General features: G+C 42.6%; 1 protein-coding gene across 6 annotated transcripts in view; it reads right to left on the bottom strand.

Moving 5' to 3' along the window:
• The window catches only part of NELL1 (neural EGFL like 1), a 277,675-nt gene extending 254,654 nt beyond the window's left edge, over positions 1 to 23,021 (bottom strand). For 5 of the 6 annotated variants that reach the window (XM_051777275.1, XM_051777277.1, XM_051777276.1 and 2 more), the window contains exons 1-2: positions 22,826 to 23,021; positions 18,760 to 18,888 (exon numbers count right to left, since the gene is read on the bottom strand). In XM_051777275.1, coding sequence (XP_051633235.1) covers positions 18,760 to 18,888; positions 22,826 to 22,874 — 178 coding nt within the window. In that variant the 5' untranslated portion in view covers positions 22,875 to 23,021. The remainder of the gene's footprint in view (positions 1 to 18,759; positions 18,889 to 22,825) is intronic. The other variant, XM_051777274.1, reaches the window with a different exon arrangement.

Genomic DNA, 23,021 nt, shown 5'->3' with positions numbered 1-23,021 from the left:
CTGCTTGTAATGAAATGTCGTATTTCCTACATTATATAGAACAATATAGTTTTATACAGCAATCTTCACTGAAACATCGCTTCATGCTTGAATGATAATGCAATCTCAGCAAAATAAATAAACACAGATATGACTTTCATATGTCCTTCTATGTGATTATATTTTCCTAATTTGAAATACTGACTGTCTGGTGAGTTTTTCAAGACATACCAGAGTGTTTCTAAAATTAAACAAGGAAAGAAAGCAAGCATACTCAGTTATTTGAAAGTCCAAGAGACACAAATCATCTCAGAGCATCAAGCAGAAGCAACTTTCTACCTTCAGCAAAACAGAAAAGCACAAGACACACCTATGTCAGAGGGAGCTTATTTGTTGCTTGATTTAAATTCCTTTTTTTTAAGATGCATAGAATAGAATCAACCAGGTTGGAAAAGACCTCCAAGATCATCAAGTCCAACCCTTGATCCAACCCCACTGTGGTTCCGAGACCATGGCACTAAGTGCCACATCCAGTTGTATTTTAGAAACCTTCAGGCAAGGTGAACCCACCCCCTCCCTGGGCAGCCCATTGCAATGTCTGATCACTCTCTCTGTAAAAAATTTCTTCCTAATATCCAACCTAAACCTCCCCTGGCAGAGCTTAAGACCTCTTGTCTCACTGATCGCTGCCTGGGAGAAGAGACCAACCCCCCCCCTGGCTCCCCCCTCCTGTCAGGGAGCTGTAGAGAGTGAGGAGGTCTCCCCTGAGCCTCCTCTTCTCCAGGCTGAACAGCCCCAGCTCCCTCAGCCTCTCCTCACAGGACTTGTGCTCAAGTCCCTTCCCCAGCCTCGTTGCCCTCCTCTGGACCTGCTCCAGCCCCTCAATGTCCTTCCTGAATGTCTAAGGAAGAAGTGCCAAATGCAAACCAACAGTGCGGTTTGCCAGGACAACCTACCATATCCATTTAGTCACCACCATCCCACATCTCCTTGCCTGGCACCATCTCCCCCACCCCCAGGGATGCCACTTTGCCTTCTCCTGGATGCCTTGTCCCAGGTGAGCTCATTCAGCCCCTGGCTAGCACAGCCCTACCAAGCCCAAAAGAGCTACAAGAGGAAGCAGCTCCCAGGGCTACACTCACGCAGGGCTCAGAGTCCGCAGCACAACCCTGGCCAGACTCTGCAGAGAAGAGCTCGGCCCCCTGCCCAGCTGCAGCTCTTACAGCCCCGGCCACCCGGAGAAATTTTACCCACAATTGCGACCGCTCACAATACTCACTATCAGCACCTTCAAAATAAGTCTCAAATTTTTATTTCAGCATGGGTGTGTTTTAACTTCCTCATGAAAACCAGTCCAAATGAAAGGCAACGCTGCTCTGGGGCCAACAAGGTCAGGTCAAGCTTTACCTGTGCATTTCATACGTATGGGGTATTTTGGTACACACTAACCCTCCATCCAAATGGAATTAGGTGTAATAACTCAGGATTAGCATCAGGCCTTACCCAACCTGATTTAGGCCCTCAAGTCACATCTTCCTGTGGGGATTCAATGCACTGTCCATCACCAGCTCCAGCAACTAAAAATTAAAACCTCAGGCTTCTGCAGTTTGTAACCCAGAACACTTTAGAGGCCCCTAATAAGAAAGTGGGAGAAGCTGGGAGTCAGCTCCATTAGAAACTGTAAGAAAACTGCCACCACACAGAAGCAGGCAAAACGAGCTGGAGAAAGAAAAGAAGGCAAAGGTCTTGCCAAACTTACTTTGACAACAATGGTACAAAGGGAAATACGTGACCGTTTGGGCTGGAATTTTAAGCGATGAAAGACATGTACCAGTTGTTAAAAGCTGAATCCCAGGCCATCCAGGAAATATTTTTTCTATAATAGATGCCCCCATTAGAGGAAAAATACTAAAATTTCATTCAGAATCAACTCATTTTCTAAAGCTACAGATACATTTTTATCATTCACTAGCCTGCTTGAATACTTTTTACTTCCTTTGGCAGAAAATATACTGCAGAACACATTGCTTTATTGGTAACTTCAATCATTTTAAAGCTATTTGCTTCAACATGCTTTCAGGAGAGCCTTTGAACAGTCACTCTGGACAAGCAAGTAGAAATTAACTCTGCAACAACAGACAATCTGGATTTAAGTTACAGCAATTAAAAAATTGAATATTACATCCAATTGGCTTTTACCTTGCTATGGGCAAAATCCAATAAAACCAAAATATATACTTAAAAAGCAAAACAAACAAACAAACAAAAAAAATCATGCCAGAGCCCCACTTTTTTTAAGTCATCAGCTTTTCAAAAATGAAACCAAGATTAGGAGGAGGATCCAACACTAGCAACTCTGAGTGCAGACAGTTCCTAACACGAAACAGAATCGCAAAAGCCTTCTTGTTCACTGCAGGCAGGTGCTTCCTCAAAGTCTGAGTTCAAGTGAGATCCAGTGCATTGCCTCCTTTTCTGCACATTGGTCCCACAAAACAGAAGAACTGGTTAAAAATAAAAAACAGCCCAAAACACTACTGGTGACAGGTGACCACTCCCACTCTTTCCTACTCTTCTAAGAGCACACCTCAGTCCACACAAGTCACTAACAGATCCAAAAGTCCCCAAAAGGATGCTAACACTAACAATGGGGAATCTCCTCCAAAAAGAATCATTTCCCTGTTTGGCAGTGAAATGCTTCAGTGTCCCTCCCCACCTAGCAAGGGCAAAATGTAGTTACCTGCAGACACCACTAGTTTTTTATTTTAAGCTGTGGGAACAAAATTCACATAAATTTCTCCATATATGCAAACAAAATAAAAGACTTTGTAACATGCTCCTGTCCCAGGAACGGGCACAGAGCCATGAATATCCCTCAGAGCACTTTGGGAGCTCAATCAGCACTAAGGCTTGAGACAGCCCACTGTGCTGCAGAGATCCACTTGCCTACACTGCTTCCACACCAGGATGGGTTTTTGCAAGTTGTGGGGTACTGCCAAGGGAAAATAAATGCAAATTTATGTTAAGATGCTGGGCTGGCACTGTGTTGCTCTCTGGGGCCCCTGCACTGGAACAGTTGGGACCAGGACCACCTGTCCTCCCTGCCAGCAACCCAGAGAGAGGGGTCAGAAAACAGCTCACCCTTCTCTTAAAAACTATGCTACCAGGCAGGACCAAAGAGGGTGTGATGTTTTCCCTCAAGCACATCACTGCTTCTACGTATTCTCACCGGCATGAAAAGACACTGTAAATGTTTTTGCCTTGCTAGATCCACTCAGAGTCAGTAATAAACAGTATGAAATCATGTTCAACAGCACAGCTTTCTAAATTATGATTATTCATAGTAAATCACTTTTTACGTGTTGCTCCAAACACTGTTTCTCAGGAATAAGATCCGTCTGCAGTGAAATGCTTGGTGATTTTAATATGCAAGCCTCCTACAGAGATGATGTCTCATTTTAATTATTGTTTCGGTTTAATGGGTTTTCATTAAATTAGAGGATGGAGCAATTACCAGGGTGAACAGCTAATGTCACAAAGGTAAGTTCCCATGACTATACAGCAAAAGCAGTTCCACTACAGAAGTGTAATTCAATGGAAATTCTCCTTTTGCATGATGCAAAACTACCCTGGCTATACATGCTCATATATTGCTGTCATTTTGATACACGTTTGGAAACTCGTTTCCAAATAGGTCTCTCCCAACAAAATTAATCTACCATTTAAAATATTATGTATTCATATTTTGTAATATATATATATATTTTAATCCTTTCAGGAAGCTATTACAAACCCAATCCTAAAACTCCAGATGCTGGGGCAGGAGAACTTTAAGCCACTAAAGAAATCAAGCAGAACACTTATCAAATCACAGTTTCTCCTCAACCAATAATTTAGCTAATGTCAGACTCTTCACTTCTTGAAAATTGGCTTGATTTGAGCACCAGCTAGAGTGACCACACTCATGCTAATTAAGTAGTTGTCAGAGAGTCTAAGTCCTTTGTTTGCTTTATCAGCATTTCAAACTGAATTCTGGAAATTGAGAACTCTGGAACAAACAGAGCAGCAGACACGGCACAAGACTTGGAAATGAATACATGCCAAGAGAGAAGGTGGCCACCTCTGCTTCTCCAGCCAGCAAAAGGTGCCTGAAGTGGTAGAGAAACTATGGTGGCAGAAAGCCTACATCAAAAAAATTCATACAGGTTTCCTACCTCCAGGGCCCTTTCTTGTGTTTTCCACCCACCTGGACAAACTGACCAGGGAAAGCGCTGGAGGGATCCCTCCAGCAGCAGAAGGATGAGCAGCAGCCCTGGGTACATGCACAGCACAGCGACTGACTCTGCCAATCAAACCATTTGGCCATTATGGAGCAAAGTCAGAAAACTGCAGTAGCCAAATGGCTTAGGAACAACCTTCCTGGTGAGCTCAACAGTGATTGCCTTGCTAAGGCTGCACATCACCTGTTACTGAAGGAAGCCACTTGAACTTTTTCCAAATATTTTAAGCAGCAGCTGAGCTCGTCTTCTCAAGTAGGCTCTGTTGTTTCCTCAAAGGATTCATACTGAAATCAAGACTATTTACAAGTGGCTGATCCCTTAAATTAAATGCTTTGTTGAAATGCTCCAGGAGTTCACTATCACTAAAAGCACATAATCTGCTCTTAAATCATGTGAGTTAATCAAATTACATGTGTTGTTAGTTAATTAGTTCAGGAGTCACTGATTATATCATCTTTTCCACTGTTTACCTACATTAGATAAGGTATCACATCACTGTGCCTATGAAGACTGCTGTTTGCAGATTTGGAAAATAAAAACATTTTAACAGAAAGAACATGGACTACACCAGCAACGCTTTGAATAGGGCCAGTGGCAACGTACACAACATTGGGAAAAAGCATTTCTAAGAATCATTCCCAATGTATTATCCGTTTTTCAGGAGTACTGTCCACTTCAGGGATCTATTTCAAGGGTATATTAAATGCTAATGTCAGAGGGAATAATGAGCCCCTCAAAAACACGACTCCATGCAAAAGCAAGCGAAACAATTTCTCTCCTCCCCTTCTACAAAACATTTTCAGGTATGCTCTACGTCACAAACACAAAAAAAAAATTAGAAATCGCTTTTAAAAAATTATAATATATACTGAGCCTGACAAAACATGTTCTTCAGCTGCATTTGTTTAAAGGAGACTTAAGACAGTAGCAGAAGGTTACTTAGAACAAAAAATCAGACACAGAAGCTACGTTTTACCACTAAGTGTAAGTTTGGACTTGTTTCCTCCCACTATAACTCTAAGTCTGTTTGTAATCTAGAAATAAAATATAAGCTTTTTCAACAGAGCATGCAGAGAGACTGATCCATTTATATTCTTAGGCAATATGTAATAATTCTGATTTCTCATTTAGCATTCTTCCTTCTTCCAGGTAATAATACTGCTCATACTTTATGGCAACAGTATTAAAAATAAATATTAATCACAAGTACTTCTAAAGTGATGTAGAAATCCTAAGCTCAATATTAACATGACAGATAGAGTAAACAAGTAATCCATTTCAAAGAAATTTTAAGTACCAGATCCCACTGAAGCAGGAGAGAAGCTGAATTCCTAAATTACTTTGACTCTGTCCAACTTCAGCAAGGACATAGAAATCAGAATCTGCCTCCCTGGTGAAAACCTGGATTCTTGAGTGTGTAAATCAAAATACTATTTAAATAGTTCATTAACAGGGAAGTTTCAGCAAAACAGAAATCTTTGACTCGCTTTCTTCACTTGCAGAGAGAGGTTACTACGCCTAATGCAGCTCACAGAGCTGGCTACACCTACACAAAGGCTTTAATTTCCAGTCATTTCATCACATGAATAATCCAACTAAAGGCAATGAAATTATCCATAAAGTCCAAAGTAAGCATATGTTGAAGTGCTCTCTTGGTTCAAAAACTCCCAATGACTTGACAGTCTAAATAATTTTTTAATTACTTTTAAAGCATTTAGTCCATGTATTACTAAAATCTTTTTTTTTTTAATTCTCTATATATGATTTATATAAGCATTAAACAATACATGTTTCATGAACTAATTCTCCCTTCTGTTTTCTTTCCCTGAGGAGAAAAATCACTTCCATGTTATTGCTAAAGCAAATTAAATCCTGGGTGTCTGTTTTATTTATTAACTGCATGATAATAGCATGAGGCATAATACATTTGTCAGAGCCCTTCTCTATTGAAGTATAATTTCTGCTGTCAACCTCTTTATGTTTATATTCAATATTCCAGTTGTCTTTGTTTTTTGGAACACACATAAGCACACATTTATATTTTCTCCCAAAATAAGTATAAATGCTATTGGTGAAGTGTTTCTCAACACCCCCCAACAAAGACCCATAAACACAGCTAACATTAGTCATTATCCACAAGTTTTATATAATTATTTGAGATACTTAATTTTTTTTAAAGTGTCACAATAATAACTGTTTTATTTTTTTACACCATAATTATGATTTGGAGTATTGCTTTTCTTATTTCGCCCAAGCATACCACAACTCATGAATAAAATATGACAACTTTGATAGCATCCATTGCTGTGGGTTCATCCGTAACAGCAAACGTGCTTCGGGTACTAAGAGCTCCCCTTTTCTCCATAAGCCTTTGTTTCTGAAAATAAGCTTTTATTTAAATAGAACTGCCACATGTGTCCCCCCACTTTTTCGCATTTCTTGCTGTTAGCAGTAACACCAGCAATAATGTTTACTTTTTTTTTTTTAATGGCTGCATTTTGAAACGATTAGGATGACATGAAGCTAGAAACATCCCACCTGAAAGCTGGTACTCACAAGACATCAAAAAACATTAAAAGCAGTGCCAGCATCAGAGAAAAAAAGCTAAAGCAGAGGGCATGACTTAAATATGTGGGCAATAGTATTATAAAAGAGAGATTATTTTTTTCTGCCTTCATAATTAGTTACAGTGAAGTAAACCTAAATTACTTTGCCCACTTCCCCAACAAGATTACTGTAACTAGTACTGCAGAGTCCTCCTACCACAACTTGTCAGCAGACTCCCTTAAAAGGAAGACTTGGGGTAAGTGCAGTACATGGTTTCCAAATCACCAGCATGTACCAAATTATTCTATAAATATCATGCTTTAAGGCTGTGCTACTTTATTTTCCAAACAACACGATGAACATCCGTAGAGACCTCCACAGACCAAGAAAAATCACGACACATAAACACACAAACCCCACTCTCCTCCCACACATCATGGCTTTGTTATTTTCCCCAGTCCCCAAGAAGAGGCTTTAAAATTTCGACATTGTTATTCACAATGAGCTGAAGTAGAGAGAGAGAAGCAGAGGAAAGTCTGAATGCCATCTGTAGACACTCTTTCATCATAGAAGCAATGAGTATTTAAACCACTAGATCCAGTTTTATACGTTTTGCTCTCAGAATATCTTTGCTCTGTTCCAGTTTACAAAAGATTTTTTAAAAACTAAAAGAACAAGTAAAAGAAGGAGGCTACACAACACAGAAATAAGCTTTACAACACAAATTTAACTGTTTTAGAAGTAAGTGAAGAAGAAGTAAGCATCCCACTGATGCCAAATGGAAAACTCACAGCTTCAGAGGGAGGAGTCACCCACATGTGCAAGGGAAAGACGGACTCTCTAAAATAATCCCTGCAGCTGTAGTGATCCTATACTATTTTCCTATTTATAGCACAGGGGACCCACAGCAAACTCAGCTGTAACTCTGTAAGAAATGTTACCACAAAGGACGTAGGATGAAGGACAGAAAAACTGCAATGAGACATTTTTAAGAAGCAAAAGCAGTTCTGAGCTATAGTACTTATTGCTCCAAAATACTGATTCACAGATCCCTCTTGTCAGAATTACAGAACTTTGCTGGTTTAGCAGGTATGCAGCCTACACAACTAAGGATTTTGCTCAATGTTATAGTGGACATCAGGTGCCAAAAACCAATTTTTTTGTCCATTCCATTTAAAAAAGAGAAAATCTAATGTTCTGTACTGTTATCACTGAAAAGGCCACAAAAGGCAGGGCAATCACATGACATAATGCCATAAACCAGCACAGTATGACATGAATTCTTCATACCACTTATGTGGTGAAAATGAAAAATAAGAGAAAAAAATGTCCCCCTTTTTTGATTTCTACACCCACACTGCAGGTGGTAGGACTAATCTAGAATTTGGCATAGAAGAAATAGGTTGAGGTCTCAAGTAGCATCTAATTTTTATTCTTGACAGATAGTTCAAGACAGCAGGGGTTTCACCACAGGAAATGGTCCATCCCTGCCTCTTGCATTAGGTCTGGTTATACCTGCCTATGTGTACTTTTTAAAGGTACAAAATCTTTAAAAAAAAATCATTTCATGTGTTTAAATTCGCGTGATAGTAATTTCAAATTACTTCCTTTTAGGCAAAAGGTTTGCTCTGTTTAGAAGTAATGTCATTAAGTAGGTCAAGTGTAAATGCTCTTCTCAAATGGATATTAATGTATTTCTACTAAAATTGGTTTAAGAATTAAGAGATTGCTCTTGGGGTCAAAATGCACCATAATGGACCATCCTGTTCCATTGCCTACAGTGAGAGCCCAATTCTTGAGCATTGCTTTTCCCTTCTCCTGTTGTTTAAGCAGTTTTAACTCAGCAGTGCCCACTAATGCTCCAATTCTGCTCTCTTTTAACCCAGACCTGCAATATCAGGTGCTGGGACTTGCCCTGAGCTTGGGCAGGATTCTCTACCCAGGGACACTCGGAGGGGTTTGCCTCAAGGCAGCACAACTCAGGTACTGACTTTGTTATAGAACAATATTCTTACTCTAGTTTAATACTTGTTTACTAAACAAGTAGTTAATAAAACCTGACTACTTGCAGTATGAAATGACTTAAGAGTATCTGTTTGCCAAAATCTTTGCAGGAAAAGACCATTTTTGTTGTATTTCTGTTTTGATGAAGATACAAGAAACTCAGACTGTTATTCTTACTTTGATCTAAGTTGAACTACGTTCATTGTAAGGACCTAGATGCTCACACAGTGTGGAACACAACACCTACCAGCAGTATCAGAAACTAATTCCTACATGCCCCTCTCAGCCCACTGAAGAGCAGAGAACTTTCTTTTCTTTCTGCTTTCCTTTCTGCTTCTCTTCACGACAGGACTCTGTCAACAGGCTGCCAGAAGCATTCAAGGCTTTTAGCATACTACAGAAGTACTGAAGTGCTTATCCCACTTCCCCTCTGTACTTACACTCATGGCAAATGGAGATAGACAAGTAGCACAATTATTGTCTCCCAGAAAAGCAAAAATAACTGTCAAGGACAGAGGCAATGTGTGCTCAGAATTCTTTCCTAATCATTACAGACATGATGGGAAATCCAAAAAATGTCAAGTAAGAGAAGGCAGCATGACAGCATTCAGGATGGGGGAAAAAAAGAAGGAAAGTAGAAATTGGTCACTGTTGTTTAATGTGACTATGGTTCTATTTTAGTCTACACTTACTTGGAAGGAGGGGTAGGGGTGTTTTAAACAAGAGAATATAGAGCAAGAAACTCTGCAATTATTTACAAGTAATACCTTCATATCAATATGCTGGATAAATTTTACTCCTAAACAGGTTTCTAACATAATTGAAACATTAAACAAGAAACAGCCAAGATAGGATGGGTATATATGAGTATTTTAAAAACTACCTCTGGGAACTGACAAAGTTAACAGTAGTTTATGTATCTTCAAAGCCTCAAAGCATTGTTTAATAATTACGTCTCAGGTGATCTTTAATTTTCTCCATTGAAGATGATTCACCTCATTCATCCCCTCCTACTTCATTGTATTTAGTTTCAGATCATTTCTCTGTTCTGAAAGTGGTCAGTTTTGCAAAGAAAAAAACCCACACTGAAGACTTTTTCATTGCAAAAGAAAATTACATTGTGTATACAAAACACATTAAAACATTAGCTATATTAAAAATATATATAATTCATAAGTTAGGCACTTGTTAGAATTCAAGTATCACAGGGACTCAACCCTCTGGGGATGCACATTCCAAAACCTTTCTTAATTACAGGATCACACACCTCTTTCCAGAGGGCTCCTTTCTCACAATCAGTGCACAAAAGGAAGAACAAAACAATTTAACAAACAAGGATCTTAAGTTTTGCTTTATTTTTATTGTTCAAGGCTCACCTTGAACAGTAAATCTGCCGTAGTCAAATCCTTCTCTGAAGGCAGAACACACCACGATCAAGTTAATTATTGCAGTGTAGTATTCGAGCCCTCTACAAGTATTAATGAATTCTTCACACCGTGATTGTTGGAGGAAAGGGCATTAGTACCTCAACTTTACAGGTGAACAACCAAAGCACAGCAAAATGAAGGTTCTAAATGGCTAATTAAAAAAAAAAAAAAAAAAAACATATTATCCAAGATTCATCCTCCAAAAACATTTGTTAAATATTGGCACATACCACGGGTACTTCACGGCAATACCAAATCTGAACTTTCTGTGCTTTTCCCTATCATGCTGCCCTGGTGCTGCCACTACCATAAGCAAACTTTTACCCAGTCCTACTCTCCTAGTCCAAGACTGCAGTCCTTGGGTTTTCCACCCAGGCCACAGCCCTTTGCCTCTCTCTTCATGCTGCTTCTCCCAGCTGCTGTCCACAGCTCCCCTTACTGTGCTCTCCACCCCTGCCCCTCACTCCCCCCCAGGTCAGAGTCCTTGTACCATCCCTGTCACAGCTTCCCTGTCTGGCCATCACCTGTCTCCTTCTTGGCCTCCAGCTCCTCAACACAGCTTTTTCTCTCCTCTCCCCTCCACATGCCCGTCTGAGGCCATTTTCTTGCCCTGCCTGTCACAGTTCATCTCATCCAGCTGCTTCCACACCCTTGCCCAGCATCAGCCCAAGTCACTGCCTGGCTCCCAGGGGAGACCACTCATCATTGTCACACACTCAGTCCTTGCCCCTAAACTTCCAGCTTTATTTCCCTCTCATTTCCAGCTTCTACAGAGGTCTGGGAACGATGGGGGGAAGTCAGGACAAGCACTCCAGATCCCAAAAAGACATCAAGACCTGCTGATGGACACAAGCCCAGAAACCACCTCCATCAGGGAAGTCACAGTTTCCTCCATCCTCCTGGGAGCAGCCAGCCCAGCTGTTGGGATCCTATTTAAACTTTTATTTTAGGAGTGCTGACAAAGGGCTAACAGCTCTGAGGGAACGCTCTGGCAACACTCTAGGATGGTGGGCAGCTGCCCACCTAAGGGCCAGTCTGGAGCTTGGAAAAGCAGGGGGACATTCAAGGGATGAGCACAGAGTGCAGATGAGCATCCGCTCTCCAAGGGATGGGATGGGCCCTATCTCTCACAATCCCACAAAAACTTAGGACCGAGGAAGCAGCAACACCTGAATGTTGCAACACAACAGGGGCGAGAGGCTGACCCACATCTCAGATGTTGATGCAGTTTTTACCAACACATACAAAGGGTTCTATCTGACAGCAGCTGCCTCTTCCTCATGAGCACCCAGAAACCTGGGATAGGCATCCCACAGGCATCTTGGGGCAAAACCCCAAATTCACCTGCCCATGTGGGAACCAGAGCAGGCCTACACAGCATGACACAGCACAGGCAAAATACCACCCTCTGACCATTAAAATATAAAATATAAAATATAAAATAAAAGGTCACGAGTTCAAGGAGCTTGCAGAGTTTCCACAAAGATAAACCTGTGTATTGTGGTGAGGTGCAGGGCACCTCTGTCAGGGGAGGTGCTGCTGGTTCTGGCCACTTCCCACAGCCCCACCTCAGAGAACAGCCTGGCTGGCAGCACCTCAGGGAAAGGGTATTTCAGAAGGAACTGTCCCAAAGAATAGGGAGCAGTGGGGCACCAACAGCCTCAGGAGGTGTGCCCCAAAAACTCCAGCATCCCAGCAAGATGGAATATTCAGATACCACCAGGCATGGAGAAGATACTAGAGCTACTCTCTTCTACAACCACAGAAGGCAGAACTAAGATTTCCAGCAACTCATGTTGTGCCTTCCTAACTTTTTGGTACTGTAAGATTTCTGTTCTGTAAAAACGACATCGCTGATATTTAATATTTGCTATAAACATAGCAGGAGAGATCCCACAGAAAGCAATGACTCTTGTGTCATTATCTCATGTAAAGAAGGACTAAAGCCCGAAGTCTAAAATTAAAGTTTATCTCTCCTACTCACTGCAGACCTCCCACCACCCACCCCCAGAAGAGTAATCATATGTTTCTTCCCTGAGCCGTTATCTGCTCCCTCTCATTCAGTCCTGGCTCTTTTTGAAGCTCTGCAGCTCACACACCTTACACATTATGTTGGCACAACTGAGTTTAACACCTGAAGTGGATTACAGCCTCGGCCACAGCGCACAGGTCAGTGAGATTCAGGTGAGATGATGTTCACGCACGGATGAACAAACGCAGCAGCCTCCTCACCTGGCCTGTGAATTTACTGAGCACAGCTCAGTGCTGAGCTCCTTCCCCAAGCACATCGCAAGTGTATCCTGAAGACTGTCCTACCAGAAGCAGAGCCAGAATTCCTGATATAAAGGGTATGTGCCCACTCTTGATGACAAGATCAACTTATGCAGTTGTCCTTATCCACCAAATCTCAAAGCTTGCCAGCAATCAAAACTCCCTTCAGTTTGGCACTGCAAAACCTGACTCCTAGGACTCAGACTCCTGGAGTGAGGTCTGGAAACACTTCTACTCTCTAAGTGAGGAAAAAAAGTCAGGATTCATAAAACATTGAAAGAAAACACCAACAGAGAGGGTTGCACTTCATCTAGAAACTCAAGAGAGTCTTCTGGGAGGCACCTCTACCTGCCTTAGCACTGCAGCTTTGATCTCTCTTTGGCCTGAAGCAGGACAGTCCTTTTGTTTCAGGAACTCAACAAGTTTCACTCTCTTTCTCACAAAAACATTGCCTTTCTCTGTACTTTAAGATACCTGTTATTCTTTCGCCTTTCCTGTTGGAGCCATGGCTGCACAGAAAAAAACTCAGCAGACACTTGTACAAAGTGGGAATAAGGAGCATGACTGAACCCTGTGCTGCAGGAGCTCCAGGCCAGGTGTTTCTCTTACAAATCTACTGGTTGTTTAATGCAAGTCAAAAAACGGTCAAGGAAGAAAGGACTATACATCTTTAGACTTTTAACAGTACTTAGTGGTTTCTTTTACTGAATGCTAAACATAGCATACATAGTAAAAAGACCATTCCTAATTTAAAGGTCAAGTTGAAAAATACTGCCAGATTGCTAGGAAAGGAAACAGCAAAGCCTCAATAAACTTCTAGAGGGGAACTGTTTTATAAGTAAAGGCTTTAAGTCTCTGTTAGCACAAAAGAGATGTTGTGAGAAGAATTAAAAAGAAAGAGGCACAGCTGACAGGTTGTAAAAGGAATACAATTTTACTTCCCCAATGAGAACTGAGCATAGAACAAAAGTTAGACTGGTTGGTAATCACATAATTTAACAGCTAGGCTAAAAATTGGGCTCAGTCTACCTAGAAATAGGATGGCCACTGAAGCACCTCCTCTTGCCTTATTTACCATGAGAATTTTTCTCTACCACTGAACCCAAGATCCTGCCAAGTCAGGGTCAAAACAAGCCCTGCTTCCCTGCTATCTGAAACAGAACAGGATGGAGCACTATCAAGGGAGCCATAGCTCCCTGTTTCTTGATGTACTAAAATTTACACTAAAACACCGTTCTGGGATTCTGATCCTGTTCATTTTTTCATGTTTGTAAGATACAAATTTACAGATGTGAGACATATTTACAGATGTGTTTCATTCAATGTTTGCAAGATGTTACTGTAACATATTAGGTGAACAATTAACATTTTCAATACTTTTTTTAGGTTTATTTCCCACCCGCCCCCCAAACTGTTTCCTTTGATTCTTTGGACTCCTGGTTGGAGGTGAGGAGATGTGGGTCAGACACCAGGACCTTTGGTGCCCCATTCCCCAAGAGCACTCTAGCCAAGAACCTCCACTCACCCTCCTTTGTCCCTTCATGCCAGAACAACCCACAAAGACATTTTTCCCCACTCTAGTGTTGACAAATTAATAAATTATAAAGTCCCCACAATGTCAGGGATCTTAACAATCAGACTGTTTGCAGAATTGCAATTATGAGTTAGATATCTACATTTCTTCTAATTCACACTGCCAATACTTACACTGCATTTTTTATTTTCTCATCCCCATTTCACAGAGAATGAAACTAAAACATACAAACAATGGAACTGATCAATCAAAAATCTCGCTGAAACACTCTAATAATCGAAGTCCATGCCCAATAGGACCGCTCAGTTCACTACACTTAATTATAGGTTTCTATGCTTTTCTGAATTAGGAACAGATCTGCTTGCCCAAAGGCAACCCACATCTCTCGATTGGCACTTTGTTTCTACCACGCTGTCACATAATCTGCAACGGAATTTAATGCATTTCTTTGCTTGTAGAGCTGCTTCTTACAGAAATCTGAGTGTTGGCTGTTACTATCAATATTATTAAAAAATCAGGATACCAGCTTCGCTGCGATGTGTTGAACCGAAATTGCATCGGACTGAAATTGCAAACTCTCCAGGGAAAAAAAAAATCTATGTTTTCTCTAGGATAAATTAAATCATGACATCACTCCCCAGAAAGTCTGTAACAAACAGTGTGTCACTTACTGTAAGAGAGCTAACACCACTGATCAAAGATCTAATTAAAAATAATAGTTTCCCTTTCTCTTGTGCGTGTCTTCAAATCACCCCACTTCTTCATTTCCTCTTTTCACCTCAATGCAACAGAAAAAAATGCTCAAAACTCATAAAGCTTTCTGTTTCAAATAGTTTAATTCACAGAAAAGGAATCTTGTTTAGGTGAACAATCCATATTTTCACTACCCTTGGACACATAACTGTCCAGGCTGGGGAAAAATTACCATTCCTCTACCTTAAAAAATGTAAACTTGCTGGGACACACAAAAGAACACTCTCAGTTTGAACAGCTCCATTACAGCCATTCTAGAAAATACATCTTACAAGACAGAAAATGATCCACAGGGAACCTTTATGGAAGCTCCAAGCCCCAATACATTGCTGTCAAAGGCAGCAGGCAAAACCATCCCTATGAAAAACCACATGCTAAAGAACATACTCACAAACTTTCCTTATGTCCTAAACTAGGGAATCCTCAGCAGTGAAAGCCTGGAAAGAGGTCTTCTAATGTGGCTCCATGTTCAGCAAACATCCTGCCAGGTGAAACAGGTGCTTCCCTGCCAGAGCCTGAAAGGCGATCCTGGAGCAGTGGGATGCAGCAAGGCACGTGTGAGTGACTACTCACACATGGGAAGGACTAACCAAAGCAAAGCTGGGCTGAAAAGACCACATCTTGGAGGCTGGAATAGCTAGTCCTGTAGGATAAAGTAATCTTGAAACTAACCACTAACTTTCAGTCTTTGCTCTGGGAGTGTCACGTTGGTGAAGTTTTTCTTGTGAATCTCCAAGGCAGAAACTATTACTTCTATCTTAGACACAGCAGTTGTCCATACATTGCCCCAAGTTCTATACTGGTTTTACTGCATGGCAAGATAAAAAAAATCAAAATTAAGTATCTCCTGGTTCCAGCCAAGGTACCTGGCACACAGCCAGACTGTAGTTGTAAAGTAAGTCACCTCTGTCAGTAAAAGGGAATTCATTCAGCTGCTGACATTTAACAAATAACAGATATGAACAAGAAGGGAAACAGACAACAGGGCAGCCTCAGACTTCCATCCCATCTGACAATCTTCTCTTGACCCAAGGGCTGATGAGCTTTACTGAAGAAAGTAATCTTCCCGAGCCACCTTCCAGGAAGTTTTACACTTAGAGGTGATATTCAAGCACAGGGTTATTCCTGTGTGCATTAGCAAAAACAATTTCTGTTGTGGGAATGGTAAAAAAAAGCTTTATGTACCTAACTACAGCGTTCAAATTGTTTATTCACTTCATACAGTGAATTTTTGTTTATTGCTTCCCATGAACATTTATCTTTCAGTTCATACAAATTTCATACGTTCTACCTTTTTTACACTAGTCCTGCCTAAGTTCCTAAACTACAGGTGTATTCCTCCAAGGAAAAAAGAACAGAATATCCATAACATCTTCACCATTAACCTTTCAGCAATGGTCTCAATCCATGCTCTGACAAACATCTCAGACTTCTTCCCTACAGCTTTGACCACCAGCCTGTGAAAACTCACCACGACAGTTCACCAGTGTGGTTGCAATAAGCTGCACGGAATAGCAATTAGAATTATTCATATATTTGGGGCACTGCAGCCCTTGGAGGAATGGTTGTACTTCAATACTCTTTGTCCATAACACACAAACCTGAAGTCAAGGTATCAGAAGAAAACACAATTGATATCTTTAAATTAATAAATTAATGCTGCACTTCTGGACATTAATTTGGAAATCAGTGAAAATCATGCTACTTGTTGTATCATAAAAGACTGGAAACAAATCCTGAGGTGGTCTCCATGTCCGTATTGGGTTTGTGTGGCCAGGTTTTGGGGGGGGGGGGGACTACAGGGGTGGCTTCTCTGAGAATGGGCCAGTCAGCAATGACAGTAACAGGTCTGTAATAACATATTTAAGAATGAAAAAAAAAAAAGTTATTGCACAGATGTAATTGTGGCCAGAGAAGAGAGGAGTGGAAATATGTGAGAAGAACAGCTCAGGCACCACAGTCAGTGCAGAAGGAGGGGCAGGAGGTGCTCCAGGCACCAGAGCTGAGGTTCCCCTGCAGCCCGTGGTGAGGCAGCCGTGCCCTGCAGCACATGGGGGTCCATGGGGGAGCAGAGATCCTCCTGCAGCACAGGGGGGTCCATGGGGGAGCAGAGATCCTCCTGCAGCACGTGGGGGTCCATGGGGGAGCAGAGATCCTCCTGCAGCACATGGGGGTCCATGGGGGAGCAGAGATCCTCCTGCAGCACGTGGGGGTCCATGGGGGAGCAGAGATCCTCCTGCAGCTCCTGGAGGAGCCCACAGTGGAGCAGGTGGATGCCCAAAAGAGAGTTGTGAACCTCTGGGAAGCTTGTGCTGGAGCAGGTCCTGGCAGGGCCCTGTGGATCCATGGAGAGGGGAGCCCACACTGGAGCAGGTTTCCTGGTAGGATGTGTTGCTCCGTGGGGGGGACCCACGTTGGAGCAGCCTGTGCCTGAAGGACTGACCCTGTGGGAAAGTGACCCACATTACAGCAGTTTGGGGAGAACTGTTGCCTGTGGGGTGGACTCACGCTGGAGAGGTTTGTGGAGAACCATCTCCCATGGGACAGACCCCATGAGGAGCAGGAGAAGGACCCTCCTCTCCCTGAGCAGCAGCACAAACAACCTGTGAAGAACTGACTGTAACCCCCATTCCCTGTTTCCCTGCACCGCTGGGGTGGGGAGGTAAAGCTGGGAAGGAGGGAGGGGTAGGGGGAAGGCATCTTTAAGGTCTGTTTTTACTTCTCATTATCCTGCTTTGATTTTGTTAGTAATAAATTCAATTAATATCCCCAGGTTGACTCTGTTTTGCCCATGACAGTAATCACTGAGTGATTTCTCCCTGCCTGTATCTCAGCTCATGAACCTTTTGCTATATTTTCTCTCCCCTGTCCGGTTGCAGAGGGGAGTGATAGAGCAGATTTGGTGGGTGCCTGGCATCCAGCCAAGGTCAACACCCTACATCTGCTCTGACTCCTAAGCTGGCCTTGGCCAGATAAAGAATGAACTAAGATTACAGACTCCCTTCCTTTACTATTTACAATAAAGTCAGTTAGCACTGCAAATCCAGAACTAAAGCTAAATGAGATCATAATCATTTGCCTCTAAAAACAGCAACAGAGGACAGACATGAAAAAGTGAGACACTAATATGCACAATTCAACACTGAGTAAAGCACAGTAAAGAAAAAACAAATATAGGAAGTCTCCACAATAAAAATGTTCCCAATTGTGCTTTAATTCACATGTTAATCTTAAATGACATAAATGTCTTTCTTGCCTAATAAGCATATTGTAGCAACTCAGTGCTTTCACCCCACAGGACATTGTCTCTTAATCTAGGCCTTACTTAAAATACATTATAAAACTACATCCAGAATTTCACTCAGTAAAAAAATACAAAAAAACCAACATCACTTTAAAACACTTCACAAAATGATCTTAGAATACTGAATGAAGGGGGGGGAATCACAATTCAAAGTGACTTATCCTGTCCCTGGTACTCAGCTTGGGCAGTTAAACACAGTACTGTTCTATTTTCCCAATTTAGCAGCTTTCACAAAGTCGATGAAAGACTTGCTACGTTACTAATCAGTGTCAACACATTAAATGCTTTCTCATAGTTACAGAGCTTTAGTTGTGTGTGTCTCTGCATTTGTATAATCACAGAGAGAAAGAACACAAGAACACAACAGAGTCCATCCCTTGGAACCACTTTCACATATTTAGTTAGAAATAAATATTGGGGAGTATTGAAAATCTACCCAGAAATACTTCCCTAAATATCTCTAACCTCCACTACCTGACAGCACACACAAAACAATGTCATCTGCATTTCAGGAAAGTAACAAGAACTATTCCCAAAAAATAAAAATTAAAGAAAGCAACAGTTAAGTAAGACCACCATTACAGGGAATCACTTAAGCATCAAAGCTTTTATGATTTCATGCAGATAGAAGTGAGATAAGAGAATTGAGGATGCTTCTCTTACCTTGGAATAAAAATGCTTTGCTGGCATTGTGTAGTCCTGAAACCTGTGTTATCCCAAAGGTTGTATTCACAAGATCCAGCTCTGTGATGATATCAATCTGTAGGTCAGGATCCATTCCAAACCCTACAGCTGTTGGAGGCAGAGAGATCAATTTTTATTTCAAATCAGGTAATGAAAAGAATGGAGAAGAATATCTAGCACGGACATTTCTAGTACCTTCCCACTCCCACACACACTGTATACAGTAATTACTTATAAGACAGTACCCCTGCTGCAGGAAAGAGAAGATATTCTATTCCAGTTCTTTCAATTAAACTATTTCCTTTTCAGAGATTTTCCTACACAAACGTTAAAACATTCTAAAACTGATACGTTAATCCAGTATCTTCATAAGGTTAAAGAGCAATAAATAAGGAAAGCATAACCACCTATGCAAACTGATGAGAGAGATTTGCAGCATTCATCTATTGGCCACGCTATTTCCAGGGAGACCTGAGGACTGAGAATTCCTCTCACATTTTATGCTGTGCCCAACCAATCAGGCCCACAGCTCATAGTGTACATGCAATCCATCTTCCCAACTGGACAAAAGGACCCTGGAGGAGATAGGGTAGTAGGGCAAAGAACACCATCCTGTAATCTAAGAGCCTGGGGTGACTCACAAAATTGTTTGATACTGCTTTAGAAGGGCACCTCTGTATTTCAGCACAGTTGGCACCTACAAAGTGCACCAAAGCCACCTAAAACAGACATTCATTCATCTAAACCAGCAGTAGCCTCTCTGGGCTGCAGAAGCACCTACAGAAGAAGTACAAATCTAAACCTAAAATTTAGAAAAGGCTTATGCTCAGGAAATAAATGAGCACTCCTCGATCCAGTAGAGACCTAATGGGATTGACAGAAAAGACAGACTCAAGCAGTTTGAAACTTCTATGTTGAAAAGCTAAGGGCAACTTGATAGTTACAGCACACCAAGTTCATTAAACATATGTCCTTTTTCTAGGGGATGGGGAGAGGCCAGCCTGACCTCCGTGTCTCTCTCAACACAGCAATAAGTGTGACATGAGACCTGTGCCTGAGACATAGGTCAAATACCTTGTGTGGGATCCAAACACTTTCCTAATGAAATTTTTCACTAACATCATTAGTAATAGAAACAGGCTCCAAGAATGAAATCCTGACACAGCTGAAGTCAATGGTAAAAGTCCCACTGACTTCCATGGAGCAAGGACATTACCTGTAAAGCACGTCCAGATTGATTTCCACTGAGTGGACTTACATTCAGCTTTAAATTGATTGATTTGTTATTCCAGGACTGCACTTCTGGATCAGTTAAGCAGCAAATACTCTAGTTTGATTCTTTGAAAGGTTCTGAGAAATTACCGAGGTGCACAGAACGAACACGTCACACATACTACTCATAAATCATCTGTACTACAGCACTTCCTCCTTTCCTCAAGGATTAAAATTTGTTGGAAAAACGTGTTGTGCTAATGCAGAGGATTCTACTCCACAAGGGACAGAGTAGTAAAAAATACTGAACACTTTAGGTCTCTAGCAACCTTACTCTACAAGGAAAACTAAGATCTAGAGGTGTCTGATGGAACTGAAGCTCCAAGAGTGCAGACACATCCATACATACACAGTACATACACAGTGCTTTCATAAGGATATGGGGATAAACACATTTTGTAGAAAATTAGAATTACAGAACCCAGGTGAACTTCTCCAAAGGTAAAAACTTCCCAGATAACCAGCAACATCATCAAGTTTATAGTACTATCTTTGACCTACACCCCAGACGCTTGGCAGTGAACAACCACAACTGACACTGAACACGCTGACAGACCAAGAACTACTTCCCCTTCTGGAATAAACACCAGCATCAAAACCAGAAAGGCATTATTATTTCTTCTAAGGTTTTCACGACAAAAGCAGCACAATGTAAATTGTGTGACCCTACCTATCAGGAAAGACAGTGTTTGCTGTCTCTGTGAGGAAGAGAGTACGCTGTTCCTCATTTGAAAGGGCTACATCTATTCAAATCAGATCAGCAATAACCTACTTAAATGAAGTGAGGTCAAATAGGTACTAAATCTTGCTCAACAGAAAGGACAACGTATGTCCAGTAAGACAAATCTTAACCCCATTAAAGTAAGTGAAAGCTCTGTCGCAGTCACCAACAGGGTGAGGACAGAAACCACATCAAGCAAGTATAGGCACTCCCATAAATCACAGCAGCTCCACTGCTCTATTAAAACAGTTTATTCCAGCCTGAATACCCAAGGCTCAACAAGTATACATCACTGTAGCTGCACAGGCTTCGATTTATGCCAATGAAGGATCTTGTGTGACAGCTTCAGTGTGCCCCCTTCCAGCTTTTAAAATATTTTCAAAAGCAGAGTGTTTCCAATGTCACAGTAACTATTTAGCAAGATCCTACACTGCTTTAAATACCTAGTCATTTTCCTGAGCTGGCTCTTCAAACTGCAGCAGGCACTCAAAAGCGTAGTTAATAATTAATAAACAACAAATCAGCAGCTTCAGTATGACAACCAAGTCTCCTTTTCCCCTGTGGTCTCCACCAGTCTATCAGAAAGAAACCACAGGCATATCAACTGCACTCGCATCTGGTATTTTATGCTGTCTCTCCTCAGTGGAACAAGCAGCTGCAAATACTGTTTCTTTCTGAAGTAAAAATTAAGCATCAAGTCGTCTGCTCTCACTGGAGAACTGTGCAATGCCTGGGCCCAATTCCGGCTGATGTTGCTTTCAATTCCTATTTAAAGTAATTGGGCCATTCCCCTTAAATCAGTGGCTTACACAAGCAACACCCCAAATGATTCAGTCAGGTGGGCGGGAGTAAAAATCATCTCAGGACTTGGTGGATTCGGCCCAATGTGAACTGAAGGCTCTACAGTAGATTAGAGGATTAAGCCATATAATTATGAATGATGTCACTAGGAAATCCCTAAAAGAAATTAATTCTGCCTTACAGCTCCGACAGCTTGTATTCTCTGCTTGTGCCTTTATCACCTACACCCAAGCACCAGCAATCACGCCACGCTCCATCTAGCTAATGTGCAGCCATGCAACATATGCAGCACATTTATAATCTCCTCGACGTTTGTAACGTGCCATTTGGGGACGGAAAAACTTTTACTTAAAGCACACTCAACACAATCAAGCCATTTCCACGTACCCATGTGCAATCATTCAAATGGTAAAGAGGAGGCTAGAGAAGAGGCATTTTGCTCTTTCCTCTCACAACTTCAGTGGCAATTGTTGCATACAAAGAACTTTCAGAGTAGTAGAGTTTTGGGTCCTACTGACCATTTAAAATCTCCGTATGCACTATCAGGGGTAACACCACTACAAAAGGGACGGGTGGTATTTTCTTTCAACTATTTCTGTGTCGCATCTCTCTGCAGATTTTAACGAGGTAACAATTACTATATGAATTTAATTATAAAACGTGAATTGCTTTGCACTTCTGATAATTGTGCCGCGTAATTTCCTTGGGAATAGAGCTACAAGCACCAGGGAGAAACGTCCCCTTCTTCAGCTCCAACCGAGGAGGAGCGGTACCCGGGGAAAGAGAACAAAGCCTCCGCAAGAAACAAGAAGCGGTACTTGGGTCGTGCAACACAGTAGAGAAAACGGGGCGGGCACGGCACGGGCTGGAATAACGCACCTGCAGCCGCATCCCGCCCGTACCGCATCCGTCCCGCCCGGTACCGCGGGCAGAGCCACCCGGACAGACCCCCGCGGCCGCCCCTCGCCCGGACCCCGCTCCGCCCGCCGCCCGTCTCGGCGGGGCGCAGCCCGCACGCCGCTCTCGCAAAACTTTCCCGCGGCCGCCCCGCCGGGGGTCAGCGCCCGGCGGAGCCCCCGCGGGATGCGCGGCCGCAGCCGGGGCGGCTCCCGGTCCCCGCCGCCTCCCCTCAAAGTTTCCTCCCGCTGCCAGCGCGCTCCGGGCGGCGGCCCCGGCCCTCGCCCTCACCCCCGGGACGGACTCCAGCGCCGCAAGGGACCCCGGCCCCGCAGCCCCGGCGCGGCCCCTCACCTGCCCCGGCGGCGGCCGCACACGCCCAGAGGAGCAGGAGGGGACCCATGGGCGCGGCGCGGGCGGCGGCGTCCGCCTCGCTCGCTCGCTCGCTCCCTGCCGGCGGCGGCTGCGGGGCCGCACCGAGCGCCGCGGAGCCGAGCCCAGCGCAGCCGAGCGCAGCCTCCGAGGCGCGGAGCGGCTCCGGCGGCAGGAG

The sequence above is a fragment of the Manacus candei genome, unplaced genomic scaffold (assembly GCF_025592945.1).
Source record: "Manacus candei isolate 608988 ecotype Guabito, Panama unplaced genomic scaffold, ASM2559294v1 h1tg000009l, whole genome shotgun sequence".
Classification (NCBI taxonomy): Eukaryota; Metazoa; Chordata; class Aves; order Passeriformes; family Pipridae; genus Manacus; species Manacus candei.
The sequence above is the reverse complement of the archived record's forward strand: the minus strand, read 5'-3'. Positions and strand labels throughout refer to the sequence as shown.